The following is a 15,736-nucleotide window of genomic DNA, read 5'->3' on the forward strand; positions in this document are numbered from 1 at the left end:
TTCACACAAGTCCTGAAACTAGATTGAGAACCTAATTAAGTAAAACAAAAGAACATTATACTTGTTCATTTATTTATTGAGAAAATTGATCCAATATTATATGTCAAAGTTGCTGGTGAAGGCAGCAGGTCAGGCAGCATCTCTAGGAAGAGGTACAGTCAACGTTTCAGGCCAGTCTCTGCCTGAAACGTCCACTGTACCCCTTCCTAGAGATGCTGCCTGGCCTGCTGTGTTCACCAGCAACTTTGATGTGTGTTGCTTGAATTTCCGGCATCTGCAGAATTCCTTGTGTTTGCAATATTATATGTATTGTTTTGGGGAAAAGTGTATGAACCTCTAGTGTAATGCCTTCTCCAAAAGCTATTTGGAGTCAGGTGTTCCAGTTAATGAGATGAGATTGGAGGTGTGGGTTGTAGAGGTGCCCTGCCATTTAAAAGACACACAGTTGGGCTACTGACAGAGCCTGCTCTTCTCGAAAAAGATTTGTTTATGTGCACCATGCCATGATTAAAACAGCTTTCAGAGGACCTTAGAACTGTAGAGATGTATGAAGCTGGAAAAGACTACAAAAGCATTTCTAAAGACCTGAGTGTTCATCTGTCTACAGTAAGAGAAATTGTCTACGAACGAATGAAACTCTACTGTTGCTGCTGTCCCTAGGAGTGGGCATCCTGGAAAGATCACACCAAGATCATAACGTGCAATACTGAAGGAGTTGAAAAAGAGCCCAAGGGTAACAGCAAAAGACCTGCAGAAATCTCTAGAACTGCTAAAGTCTGCATTCATGTTTCCACTATAAGAAAAAGATTGCACAACAATGGTGTTCATGGAAGGTCACCACAGAGGAAACAACTGCTCTCCAAAAAAAAAAAGTTGTTACATGTCTCAAGTTTGCAAAAGTCCACCGGGATGCTCTACAACACTTCTGGGACAATGTTCTGTGGACAGATGAGACAAAAGTTGAACTCTTTGGCAGAAATGTGCAGCACCCTTTTTCCTCCAACATTTTAAAAACCTCATCCCAACTGTGAAGCATGGAAGAAGGAATATCATGGGTCTGGATAACTTTCAATCGTTGAGGGAACAATGAATTCAAAATTGTATCAGACAATTTATAGGAGAATCTCCAGGTAGCAGTCCGTCACCTGAAGCTTAATAAGAGTTGGATAATGCAACAATATAATGATCCGAAAGACCAGAGTAAATCAACAAAATGTTTTTAAAAAGAAGAAAATTAGTGTTTTGGAATGGCTGAGTCAAAATCCTGAGCTTAATCTTATAGAAATGTTGTGAAAAGACCTGAAGCAGGCAGTTCATGCAAGGAAGCCCACCAACATCCCAGAGTTTAAGCAGTTTTGTAAGGAGGAATGGCCTAAAATTACAGGACTGAGCAACCGTTACTGGAAATACTTGGTTGAAGCTATTGCTCTACAAGGGGGTCACACCTGTTACTGAAAGCAAAGGTTCACATACATTTTCCAACAAATACATGAAATATTGGAGCATTTTACTCAACAAGCAAATGAACAAGTATAATTGTTCTCCAGCATTTTGTGTGTTGCTCAGATTTCCAGCATCTGCATATTTACTCTTGTTTGTAGTGTTTTTGTTAATTGGGTTCTCTTTATCTAGTTTTAGGGTTTGCGTCAGGATCTGATCACGTTTTAGGTTATTTATGCAGAAATACAAATATTTCTACAGGGTTCATAAACTTTCTAGCACCATTGTATGTTAAGGTAAAGCTGGATATTATTAGCATACATCTGGAAGCTGATTCTATCCTATGGGTGACATTGCCAAGGAGCGGTATGTGGCAGATGGGGCTTATTAGCCTTGGATGGCCCAGGAGAAGCAAAACTCTGATTTTTAAACCTCCACTTCCTTGCGGCCATACCCACCCATGGGAAAGGCTTCGGGAGTAAACCCCGAGGAAGAAATCAGGAGCCAGGATCCCTAAGGCAGTTTGACGATGTTTACAACTTCACTCTAGCAACCTCTGTGACGACACTGGTGCCAGGCTGTTACTGTGTTACCTTTCCCTGGGACTACATTGGTGATGTGGAGAGAGGGAACCCGCTGCATGGGCAACAGCCAGTTCTTCAAATCTTTCCACCCAGGCTTGCGCCTTAGGACACAGTCCACAAGAGGTGCAAACCCATGATCTGCTGGGATGGGCAGGTGCCTACATTGGTATATGGATGAGAAATGTGTGGAGGTGCATGGGAACACCAGGGAGTATTTATTGTCCTTGTGAATGTTATGCATTAATAGATCTGGAAGGTATTGGATTTAATCCTGTGCTAATTTGCAGGGGTAACAGCAAGAAAGATACATTTGGGTTTGGGATCCTTAATATCAGTATGGAAAAAAAGTTTCTGTAATTGCTGTTGCATAATTGGATGGAAAATGTTTCCCAAACTTTACTCTCTTTTTTGCAAATACAATTTTGCTATGGGTGAAATGCCTGATGACAGCTGGAGTGGGTGAAGAGCTACTTGGATTTATATAACATGAGATTACATACTGTTAAAACATGTTAATTGTATTTAAATTATAACTTGCAAAATTGTTTTGAAAAAGTTAATGAAATTAAACCAAATGTAATTAATCCGAGGAAAACTTTGAATGTTACATAGTAAATAAAAAGTGGGACATAATCTAAGTTTCTCTTTATAGCCATATTACAGGCATTAAAATTCTCATTAATTTGCCAACATTTTCTCTCCTCTCATAATCAAACACTTTGGTTTAAAAAAAACACCTTGGCTAACAACCATTCAGCTTTGGAAGAATAAAGGGAAATGGCAGACTGTTGGGGGAGAAACATTTAACGTTTCAATGAACATGGATAAATTTTAAATGTTCAGCTAAAATTTAAACTGTAATATGAAATTGAATGTTTAGTTTGATAGTTTAACATGTTAGTGCATTATGCATTCTGTTGATATGGTAGGCCTTGCATTTTAAGTTCTTCCCTTGACCAACTGGGAGTTGGTAAACAAAGCTACAAGGCTGCGTTCTTCCAAAAATAAATACCCCCTAATTACCTACTCCCCTTTAAAACTCAGGAAAACAGTACAAATCAACTTGATTTCTTTAGCCTTGGGAACTGGCATTATGGTATCTAACACTAAAGTTGATTATAAATATTTGTATAATTTTTAAAAATTTGGATTTTATTTCTGAAAAAATTGCTAAAAGCATTTGCTTATTGCTTACTGTTTAATTATTATTTTTCCTTTACAGACAAACCACAGCCATTTGGAAAGGATAATGAGGTGAGTGTTGCTTGTATTTATAGTTACAGAATTCACAACGTACCTTACAACTCAAGTGAAATGGTAATCTAACATTTCAAAAACTCATTGTTTGACCTTTAAGTTGTCAGTTTTGAGATGCTGAATAGATGTCAGTTATTATTTACTGAGCAAATCAATATGCAGACAAATGGTTTAAAAGAGCTGTTTGTAATGGAGTAACACTTTAGTACTTAGAGGGGGGAACAAAGCTTAAATTTTGAAAAAAAAATTTGCTCTAGAATTGGTACATTTGTTCTTTTTGTACGTTTGTGTCTGGTAGCAATGTGGAGGTTATTATATTCCATAGAACCAAGTAGTGAGTAATTGAAACGGCTGAATCATGTGTCCATCATGGTATAATAGTTGAAATAAACTTTTTTTCCTTTCCATCATTATCAGTGTCCCCTTAATGTATTACTACGGGGATAAAAATTGCATCTAATTATTTCAGTCGTGGCCCAAGTTGCACCTTCATCTTCTAATCAGATACCTTTCATTCAAGTTCCACACAGAGACTTTACAAAATGTCTAGGTTCCCACTCTAGATCCATGGAGAAGAAGTGCTTCACTGAGTGTTCTATTGGAAGTGATTATTATAGACAATATCTTCTCACCCTCCTGCATATGGATGGTAAAAGTCCCATTTATTGTGTAGAATGCAGAAATATCTGACATTTTGTAATCAGCATTGTGAAAACCGGATTATCTAGTATTTATACGATAGTTTTTTTTTGGAAAATAGCTCTGAATTTAAAATTAGAACAGTTACTACATTCCAAAGTTCATTGTCCGAGAAGTGGTGTTATGGAAAAAGTTATAAATACAAGTTTTAAACAAAAATTCAATTGTTTAATATGAATGCTATGTTTATTTGGGGTACTTGAAGTTTAATTTTAAAAATCTGTTATTAAGAAATATACTATTTATGCATTTTTAAATTTTATAAGAACATGTATGAATATGAAGTACTTTAATTTTAGTTTTATGGGTAAATTATTGTAAATAATATATACTTATTAATTCTCTGGGAAGGGGAAATAAATTTAAACTTTTAGACTCTGACTTCGTGTAGAACAGAGGCTCCATTGATTAGTTTTCTGTAAAGAAATCACAATGTGGAATGGTTGGGTTTATTTTGCAAGCTACAGATAACATCCAGGTAATTGAACTGTATTTCATTTAGGCTGAAGAAAAAAAGATAATTTTGATTATTCTTCATCGATTGCATAGTCATCTTGCAAAAATAGCAGGTAAGATCAATTTCTAACTTTTGATGCAATCGCATTTGTCACAGTGGGATATTTTTGTTCATAGCAAACTAAAAAGGCTACCCTTCCAGGTGATGTACATATGTGAAGAACTTAAAGTTATAAAGTACATAAGATTTTAATATTTGATAGCTTGAAAGTTTTGGGAGAAGGTTTGGTTATAAATACTTGGCAGTATTTTATTGTATAGCATCTTTGAGTGTTCATCTGAAGTTTACATTAGAACTTTGTTTCCCAGCACTGCTGCACACTCCAAATATTAAATTACCATGCCTATAATACAACAATATTCAGTTTCTTTTTAATTTTCCCTGATTAGTTTGATTTGGAATCTGTCAAGAAAATGCTAGAAAGTTAAAGTTAACCCTTCAGGTTAAATTTGTGCATTATGCAACTGATCGGAGGTTCTAAGTAGAGTATTTTGTCTTGTGAGTGCCAACATTGTGATATATCACTTGGAAATACCTTCATGTCACAATATCCATCTTCTTCTGGAAGGAAGCACTATGAAATCACCAGCATAGTAAATTCACCATAAAACAATTGCCCTCCAAGGGTTTGGCCCTTTTGAATTGTAGTCTTGTCCTTTTTTTCAGCTGCAGGAATGAATTCACTATATTTGTACAATGTAAATGAATCTAGACAAAAATAGTCCAAGTTATAGTACCACAAGTTACAAGAATGTAGAATTATGGATTTCTTGTAATTTCCTTGCAATTTAACAGTTATTATTTGGAGGATACTTAAGTCTATAAAATTAAGAAGAATGCAACCAACTAGTAACATTGCTACCTTTTTTAATTTGCACCATGGTGATGAACTTGATTGACCATCTCCATTATTTGTATCATCCAATTTTAAACCAAAATCTATCATTACATCTTACTATGGCATGCTTGTTCCATGTAATTTGATGTTAAAATCTACATGGCTGGACTACTTTTACATTAATATCTTCCATGTAGTGGGGATTGATTTGATAGCCACCAAAGTGAAATAGAAAGGATTATTCCTTCTAACAGTTTGGATGTGGAAGAAAACGTCCTCCATACTTTACAGTAGGAAGATTGGCATCTGGAGTGTCTGATTTCTGTAGCTTGAAGTTTTTAAAGTTAACGGAGCAGAATCAGATTTGGGTGTATTATCAGAAGTATTGTGAAATTTGTTTTGTGGTAGCAATACAGTGTAATTTTTTTTTAGTGCTATTACCATAAAGTGTAAAGAGCAATAGTAAGTTGGGGTTTATTGATTCACAGATTGTTCAGAACTATGGAGACAGAAGAGCTGTACCCAAGAAATTGAGTGTCTTTTTAGGCTCCTGTACCACCTCCCTGATCTTAGTAATCAGAAGAGGGCATGTCCCAGAAGCTTAGTCCTTAGTGATGGGTGCCACTTTCTCAAGGCATTGTCTTTTGAAGATGTCCTCTGGTGGGGTGACTTGTGTCTATGATGGAGCTGGCTGAGTCTACAACCCTTTGCAGCCTCTTTCAATGCTGTGCATTGGAGCCACCTTACAAGATGGTGATGCAACCAGTCAGAATGCTCTCCATGGTACATCTGTAGAAATTTGCTAGTGTCTTTGGTGACATACCAAATCTCTTCAAAATCTAATGAAGTATAGCTGCTTGTGTGCTACCTTCTGATTGCATGATTGCATCAGTATGTTGGTCCCAGCATAGATATCTGAGATATTGATGAAGATACAGATATTTTTGTCACCATACAATTACTTGGGCACCTAAGCTACTCTGTCTCCTCTAAGTAACTTATAACCTACAACCTCTTTTTCCATGTAGATAGCCACCCATATGTCAGATAACAACATAAACATTTAATAACTAGGAAATTGGAGCAACACCTTTTCCACCCAGCAGTTCCATTTTATGTGAAAGATGACAAAAAGCGAAATGTAATACTTGATTTGACCAAAATAATAAACAAAGGATTCAGAAGTATTTGGTCACTATTTATATTGAGGAAATGACTTGGAGTAACAGTTTGGCTACCATTCATCCAAGTAGGATGCTAGAAGTTTCAAGAAAGAAGGGAAGATAAAAAGGAAAGCCAGTTTAAGATGGGATGAAATGTATGAGAGGTTAAAAGGAAAAAGGTGAAATGTCTTGGTTATGGAATCACTGATGCCAGGCAGACAGCATCTGAAGAGTGTTGAGAACCTCTGGGGTCACCCGTCTTGTAAAAGTACTGCCTAGAAGAAGGCAAATCACTTTTGTAGAAAAATTGGTCAAGATCAATCATTGTCTTAAGCCAGTGATCACCTATGTCATACAACATGGCACATCATGATGATGAACACAGCGAGTCCAGAAAGCTGTAATTTTTTTTTGGGCTCTATTGATCCCAAGTACTTTATTGGAACTCCTGATCCACGTGCTTAAATTGAGTTGCTGTGGAATATTACAGGATGTTGAGGTTGTCTTGGATATAAGGCAGTGAAGACAATCAAAGCCGAAATTATCAGTGGTGTTGGTGGAAAAATGGAGCTTGTGATTTTGAAAGGTGGGAGGGGCCCTTCTTGTGGCTTTTTCCTGGATGGCTTTTGATTGAAGCTTGGGGAAAGTGCTGATAGGCATTTTTTTTTTGTATCTGATAAAGCTCCATATAAGCAAGCATGCATGCAGACTGAGGAGTTTCTCTGCATGGTGGCTCTTAATCTGTTTCCCTTTGCAGATGCTGCCTAACCTGAATATTGCAGCATGTTGGTTTTGTGTATGGGATTGTTGCTCTGAGGTTAATATGGAACAATATTTAAACGTCAAACCCCTGTATGTCTTATTTGAATAACAATTCTGAATTTAAACACGAAGAAAGTACAAAAATATGGCATTAAATTCTGACTAGTATCAGCTCTGATTCAGTTTTGGCAAGTTAACATTTAATTCAGTATGTAAAAGATTTGGTAATTAGTGTCATCTGTCTATCAAATACTTTACAAATCCATTTAGCTTGGCATTGAGATTCCTACACAAGCCCATTGATTTCTTGCAGGCCCAGATAAAATCAGAGGACTGCAGATAGTATCCGGGGTGCAGCTTATGAAATGGATGTAAAATTTGGCACTGGCTGATTGCATTTGGCTATTTGATGGATTTGGTTTGGAATCTTAAGTTATGATATATAGAATTATTTAAAAAGCTAGGCCACAAACTTGAATGGAATGACATGAAGCAGAGTGGAAAAACCAAGCAACTGTTAATAGATTTTTCAAAAGTGGCACCAAAATATTTGGATAATCAAATACATGTCTGGGCTAATATCGATGAATGGAAGGCTGAATTTGCTACTCTTGTGGTTTTTGTTCTGGAGAAGTCTGGAACTTTTTTTAAACTGATGACTGCCTAATTAAAAGCAATATGCTGATATGGGTATTGGAATTTAAAATCTGGCAGTTTTTGCCACACATTTTACTGCTACTGTATCTATATTAAGGGAGATTTTTATCCTAATTGTATTTTTTTCCCTCTAATTCCAGGAGAATATGATTGTGGCGACCATGTTCATTATAAAAACAGAAGTCTATCTATCCAAGGTGCTGCTGAATATGTAACTGTAAGTTATTTCAGGGTTGGTTTGGCTTGCATAAGAACATAAAGAAATAGGAGTAGGCCATCTGGTCCGTTGAGCCTGCTCTGCCATTCAATAAGTTCATGGTTGATCTGGCCATGGACTCATCTCCACCTGCCTGCTGTTTTCCCCAGAACCCTTGATTTCCCTACTATGCAAAAATCTATCTAAACTTGTCTTAGATATATTTACTGAGGTAGCCTCCACTGCTTCATTGGGCAGTGAATTCCACAGTTTCACCACTCTGGGAGAAGTAGTTTCTCCTCATCTCCGTCCTAAATCTACTCCCCCAAATCTTGAGGCTATGTCCCCTAGTTCTAGTCTCACCTACCAGTGGAAACAACTTTCCTGCCTCTATCTTATCTATCCCTTTCATAATTTTATGTTTCTATAAGATTTCCTCTCTTTCTTCTGAATTGCAGTGAGTACAGTACCAGGCAACTCTATCTCTCCTCACAGTCCAACTCACTCATCTCTGGAGTCAACCTGGTGAACCTCCTGTCCAAAGTCCCTCCAGTATATTCTTCCTCAAGTAAGGAGACCAGAACTGTGCGCAGTACTCCAGGTGTAGCCTCACCAGTATCCCGTGCAGTTGCAGCATAACCTCTGTTTTTAAATTCAATCCCTTTAGCAATGAAGGCCAACATTCCATTTCCCTTGTTAGCCTGCTGCACCTGCAAACCAAGCTTTTGTGATTCATGCACAAGCACTCCCAAGTCCCTCTGCACAGCAGCATGCTGCGATTTATTTACTTATTTTTTTAACAATTTAAATAATAATCTGCTCTTTCATTTTCCCTTCTGAAGTAGATGGCCTCGCATTTACCTACATTGTACTCCATCTTCTGCACCCTTGCCCACTCACTTAACCTATCCATATCTCTCTGAAGACTCCATATTTTCTGCACAATTTGCTTTTCCACTCAATTTACTATCATCAGCAAATTTAGATACACTCTACTCGGTCCCCTCTTCCAGATTGTGAACAGTGGTGGGCTGAGCACTGACCCCTTCTGTTAATTAACCAATCCTTTATCCATGCTAATACATTACCCCTAACTATGCATCCTTATCTTCTGGATGTCTTTTATGCAGCACCTTATCGAACACCTTCTGGAAATTTAAGTAAATAACATCCATCTGTTCCCCTGTATTGGCTGCGCTCGTTATATCCTCAAAGAACTCCATTAAGTTTGTTTATTGCCTGTGACACTGTAATGTTATTATTCGGTGGCTGATAGACAGCTCCCACCAGTGATGATTTTTTCCCCTTTACTATTCCTAATCTCTACCCAGATTGATTCAACATTCTGCTCCTTAGATCTTACATTGCCTCTCACTATCACCCTGATCTCATCTATAATTAAGAGTGCTATCCCACCTCTCTTACCTTTCTGCCTATCCTTCTGTATTACCTGTTATCCTTAGATATTAATTCCTAATCCCCTCCACCTGGCAACCATGTCTCTGTAATGGCCACTAAATCATACCCTTTGTACTGATCTTTGCCACAGGCTTTTGTAATCTGCTTGAACCTGTTGCTAGCTATAGAATTTTTCATGTGTCTAAGACTCTAGAGCAGGGGTTTCCAACCTTTTTTTAATGCCATGGAGTTTTACCATTAACCAAGGGGTCTGTGAGCCCCAGCTTAGGAACCCCTGCTCTAGAGACTACAGATGCTAGAATCTGGAGAAACTCAGCAGGTCAAGCAGCATTTGTCAAGGTAAATGGACGGTTGACATTTTTGGGTTACAACCTTTTCTTGGGATGGGTTCTGTATCATTTGGGTCCTGATGCTAGGTCTCAACCCAAAGCATCAACCATTTATTTGTCTCCATAGCTGCTACCAGCTTGCTGAGTTTCTCTGGCAATTTGTTCTTTGCTTCATATTTCTAGAATTATGAAACCGCTTGAATGATCAAGATGTTTTCTTTCTCCCACTTACTGTTGTTCTCATTCCTGCTATCACATTTGCACACCCTGGTTTGAATTATTAATGTAGAGCTTAGATTCCACTGAGGTCAAATATTGAGGAATCTAAACTTTTGAACATTGGTTGAGTGCAAGAAGACACAGTTGAATAACTTTGAATCATGTGGTGACGTGACTTACTATATGAAAACTTGAAAAAAGGCATTTTGTTAATTGTTAATAGATAATAAAAAATATATTTGTTTTATATAGGGCCCATCTAGAGAACTGAGAACTTGACCAGTCTCCCTTTTTGAAGATGTTAGTGTGGTGGAAGCACTTCAGGAGTTATTTACTTAACTGTTGCTAATAGATGGATTATCTTCTAAAGTAAAGTTGGGACAGGTGCTGTTTGTATCTGTTGGAGTTTAGAAGAATGAGCAGTGAATTGATTGAGACTGATACTGAGTCCTTCTGGTGTATGTGGAGACGTTGTTTCCTCTTATGAGGGATCTAGAACTAGAGATAACAAAATAAGAGTTCATTCTTTTTTAAGATCATCGAAGTGTTTTATTTTCCTGTGTAGGTTATGAATCTTCAGAACTCTTATTCTCAAAGGCCAGTGCAAGCAGAATCATTTTTAGGATAGCTTCTTGCTAAGCAAGGGGTGAGAAGTCACTGAAAGTCAGGAATTTTGTATTGAGATAGCAACCAGAATGAATGGTAGGTTAGGATCAAGTTGTCTATTCTACTCCTAATTTGTGGTAGGTGACAGTGGTTGGGATAAATAATTGAATTGTCACTGGTGTTTGTGAATAATATAACTTGTGATTTTGAAAGGCTGGGAGGAGTCCTTCCTGTGACTTTTCCTAGATGGCTTTTGGCTGAAGCTTGAGGAAAGTGTTGACGGGCATCTTTCCTGGTATCTAATAAAGGTCCATATAAGCAAGGCATTTCAGTTTCCATCAAGTGGCCACCAATAATGTTGTGCTCCACATTGACATCATCTTTGAAGATGGCCATCACCTTGATGTGGCAAAACACCTCAACGGCTCTTCATGTTGGAACTTCTTGCTGCTTCTTTGCCTTCTGTTGCTCAAGTTTTAACAAATGCTCGTGAGCTGTTGGCTTTGTAATTCCAGTAACTGGCAACTTGATAGTGTCTAAGAAAGTTTTTCAGTTTCATAAACATGGGAGTTTACACTTTTTTTGAGGAAATGACAATAAACCTTCCTCTTGATATTGTGGCTCTTCCAAATTTACTAACTGGTGAATTTATGATTGTCACCTAACTCTAAAATGACATGCCTTATTGAATGCGGCAAGTTGAGAGCCTTGAGCATAGCAAAAACATCCTAGTCTGTGGCTGTAACAATGGTCTGGCGTTAAGGAACTGTATCAGGGACATTGACAATCAGCTGGAATTTTCTTGGACAATATCTTTTAACGATGAGACAATAAAAGACGTGATATAATCTTAGAAGAATAATATTGTCATTTAGCCTTTTTTTTATTAGATCATACCACTGGAAGATTGGCCTTTGACTATCCATTAGGAGCCTTTGAGTTCAGTGGTAGATTAAGATCTATTTAAGTTGGGAGTCAGACTTGGCATTGCCTCTAAGGAGATGAGTAATGTGATCTTTGGCTGCCTTTAAGCCTGAGTGGTTTTGTTATCCCATTGTCTTATTCGCCTCAAACACTCATTCAAGAGAGCAGCAAAATTTTTTGATGATTTATTTCAGTACCTTTTGGAAATTTTCTGCTGCCACTTCCTGCCCCTTGCATGCAGGTGAAATTTTCTTAAACCAGCTGTGGTTGGTCTTGAACCAGTGAATGTTTTCAGAAGATCCATGTACTACCACAAGTTGTTCAGGTCTTTCCATGACTATTCCTGCATTTTCCTGGATCATTGTCAAGCTTGGGGACAATCAATCCTTTAATATCACTGCCTTTTGTACGACACCACACTTAACAGAGGCAATATTCTGCCACAACCAATTAAGTATTTTCAGTAGCCAATTGTATGAACAGTTATTGCATTTAAGTAGTCTGAAGTGTGTTTGAGTGCATAGTGGCATTTGAATTGCCTGTTATTTCACACACTGGTTTAAGTTGGAAAAAATTATACATTGAAGCATTTTATAATTCTGCAATTTTCTGTGTTTGATAATTAGCCATAATTCCTTTTTTAATTTGTAAAATATAGTTATATGATGGTGTTGCTTTGCTTTTAAAAATCTAAATATTTGTATAATTAAGTCATTTATTTTATTAGGCTTTGATTAGGCTAGTGGTTTTTCATGTCAAATTTTTGCCTTCAAGTACTTACTAGTAGTAGTAACTTTTTAGAATTGTTAGGCAATCAAAAAATTTTTAGTGCTGTAGTAAGTTAGTACAGACTTGGATGTTTAGAAAGCTTGATTTCTGAAATTTTAAGATGAGCTTTAATTTTTTTTTACTATTGATTTATGCAGGATCTTGATCCCAATTATGGAGATAAATTTAATGGTTCACTCCAGTGGATTTTACAAAGTACTGATGACTTGGGCATAAAGTGAGTGAATTTGTTCATTGATGGTGGACTTTAAGCCCAAAATCTATGTCATTGCAACTCAGAGCAACAGAATATAGTAATAATCAGTTATTGTCTTTAATGCATAGGTTACTTGGCAATGACTCAGAAGTAAAGGTAAATAATGTGAGTGAAGTACTGTACCTGGAATCTACCCATCCACAGATGTCTTTCATTTGCCGTTTCCGCCGTGCATTCTTAACAGTACTTCACAGAATGTTTATCTTCCTTGTTGGTGAGTTCCTCATTTGTAATACTTTATCCAGTGATGTAATACTGTACAATTTCAAAACTACTGAGACTTGCAGGATTATAGAAATCAATGATAGGAAGTTTCTTGATTATTTCCTTTCAGCAACGAGCTTGTGTCCAAAGCTCCTTCAGAAAATTTAGAAGTAATCAACAATATTCACTGTCACATATATTGACTATTTTTCCCATTTTTTTTCTCTTCCATGCATTGTGGTTCCACATATCCTGGTTGCACCAAATCTTGCATAACGGCCCAAACTTAATATCATCAGTCTTATTTTTCTTTGTGTGGACAGATCTTTCCCACTTTCCGGAAGGGACTGTGGGAGTTGTTGCATATTTCCTCAGTCTAGCCCGCAGTCTGCAGAGGTTGATTATTATTTTGCTAACTTAGATTAATGTGATGTAGAAATCAAATGTTTTCTTGTTATTCTGGTGACCCTCTGTCTTCCAAACTTTTCATCTTTTTAATTAGCCCTCAACAGAGGAGTTGAAAATGTTACTCGACTTCTTGATTTCTGAAATGTCCATTCCCAGTACTGACTTTAGTACTTCAGGATATAAAGCTGGGATAACAATTTCCTCCCATCACATTCCTATCCAGTAAAGTTTATTGCAAGAGCACATGAGAGTGGGTGCTATTTAGGAGGCCATGAATGGGGTGAATATAATGTAGGAAAGGAATTCATCCCCAGCAGTTTTGTTGCCAGCCACTACTGCATGTCCCTACTTAGAGTGAAGGAATATTCCACTGAATTGTCACTTATTGCAAAACTGCAGTACAAATTATTGTACAATTGCAGATTGGCTATATTTAGAAGTTTCCAGCCATTGTTGTTGTAAAAAGAGAATATTTAGTCAGTAAAACTAGGTTTATGAGAAGTCTAAAGCAGCAACCCAGGAAACTTGTCCCAAAGTATGGAAATCGTGAGAAGCTGGAGTGGATCCCTTTTGACATTTTGAGCTTTGAGTTTAATCTACCAATCATAGCTGATCTGATAACAGCTTCAGCTTCACATTCTTGTCCTCCATGGTAACTTACACTCCCTTTGTTCATCAAGAATTCAGTTTCCATCATTAACTAAAAGAGATCCATGACTAACAATTCTTCCAAAGGGGAAAAAGGTCCTAGTCTCAAATATGTGACCCCTTGGTTTCAAGTTCTCTCACAAGAGGAAGTATCTTTTCTACATACATCCTGTGAAACTGCTTCACAATTTTGTATAAATGAAGTCACCACTTATTTTCTAAATTCCAGCAGATAGAAACCTAACCTGTTCAGCCTTGAGATAATCTCTCCGTTCCACATGCAGTCTAGTCGATCTTCTTTGACTGCTTCAATGTATTAAAATATTTGAATATGGAGACAAGTACTGTACACGGAACTGTAGATGTCTCATTGCTGTCTTTATAATTACTGCCTTTTATTGTAGTTCCATACTTTTCTATTCCTTGTGGAAAATGGGTTAACATTGTAACTTTCCTAATTTTTGCTATTAGTTATGCATCTCAGACACCCAGATTCCTCAGCATCTGACAGCTGCACTCATAATGTGCCTTTTCATTGTTCTTGTCAAAATGGACAGTTGATAGTTTCCCACATTAAGTCTTTGCCACTCACTTTATCTGTGTCTCTTTGTAGGCCTCTTGTGCTACCTTCACATGTTCCTTGTGTCATCAGCAAATTAGCAATCACGCCTTTGGTGCCTTTATCCAGACTATTTTTATACTACAAAATATTCTGGACACAGCATTGATCACAATAGCACACCATTCTTTACTTCTTGCTGACCAGATAAATACCTGTTTTTGTCTTTAAGTTTCCTACCAATTTTGTTACCTAGCAGTATCATTTCTCCACTCCACACTCTGTGATTTCCATTGGAACTTTGAATTCTTTCACCTTGGTGAAATATCCTGGACAAAACTTTCCAGATCCTGGCCAACTGCCTTTTTCATGGCATGTAATTGACTGACTTGGTGCTGTATATTTGATACTTCTAGGTGTTGGAATAGTTTGGGGAGTGCTTCATTACATGAAATATCGTTGGAGAAAGGAAGAATCAGAGACCAAACAGATGTATGACATGGTGGAAAGAATTATAGGTACTCGGTGTTTGTTTTGAAAATGTAGTCTGATTGACGGCTAATGAAATCTATTAACAAATTGAGGCTGAGGCCTTTTATAATTTCAAAAATTTCCATGTAAATTGATAGACCCTTGTTTTACAGTTTCAATTACTGTTCACTCTTTTAATATGACAAATGTTTCTACTTTTGCAACATGCTGTATCATGTTAATGCAGTATGCAAAGGCTTTCAGCCACCATGTTTGTGAACATTGCATTGAAGAAATCTTGTGACACTGTGAGCAAAAAACATGCAAATCTATTGCCCCAGCCAAAAAATAGAAATCCTTAAGTTAAAAGATTGTGCCAGTTTCACACCTGTAAATTTTAAATTGACTGTGCACCATTTGGGGGGAAATAAATTAGCATCTGGGAGCCCTTGACATTAAAGTCCTGACAGTGAGAATGTCCAAGCAGCTAGGAAGATGTCTAAGATGGGGAGATAGCTGAGCAAATTAGTTTCCCATTAAAAGGAGTTAACAATAGGTGATATGGACATGAAGAAGTTTGTCTAAGGTTACAACAGGTTAGTGATCAACTGGAAAGTAGACAAATGAATGGCAGATGGAACTTAACTTGGACAAGTGTAAAGTGATGCTTTTTGGGAAATTAATCCAGGGCATTACTTAGTAAAGGACAGGGCCCTAGTATCCTCTGTATTTGTGGCAACACAGGTAGACAGTGATGAAGAATGTATTTATCATGCTTGCCTACATCAACC

At 37.3% G+C, this 15,736-nt stretch overlaps 1 protein-coding gene across 1 annotated transcript in view; it reads left to right on the top strand.

Annotated features, from left to right (window-relative positions):
- The window catches only part of lemd3 (LEM domain containing 3), a 47,547-nt gene that overhangs the window by 24,546 nt on the left and 7,265 nt on the right, over nucleotides 1-15,736 (top strand). The window contains exons 2-7 of the mRNA XM_072267517.1: nucleotides 3,247-3,278; nucleotides 4,483-4,549; nucleotides 8,058-8,134; nucleotides 12,537-12,616; nucleotides 12,724-12,869; nucleotides 14,891-14,992. Of these exons, the coding sequence (XP_072123618.1) occupies nucleotides 3,247-3,278; nucleotides 4,483-4,549; nucleotides 8,058-8,134; nucleotides 12,537-12,616; nucleotides 12,724-12,869; nucleotides 14,891-14,992 (504 nt within the window). The remainder of the gene's footprint in view (nucleotides 1-3,246; nucleotides 3,279-4,482; nucleotides 4,550-8,057; nucleotides 8,135-12,536; nucleotides 12,617-12,723; nucleotides 12,870-14,890; nucleotides 14,993-15,736) is intronic.

Source organism: Mobula birostris, chromosome 9 (assembly GCF_030028105.1).
Source record: "Mobula birostris isolate sMobBir1 chromosome 9, sMobBir1.hap1, whole genome shotgun sequence".
Classification (NCBI taxonomy): domain Eukaryota; kingdom Metazoa; phylum Chordata; class Chondrichthyes; order Myliobatiformes; family Myliobatidae; genus Mobula; species Mobula birostris.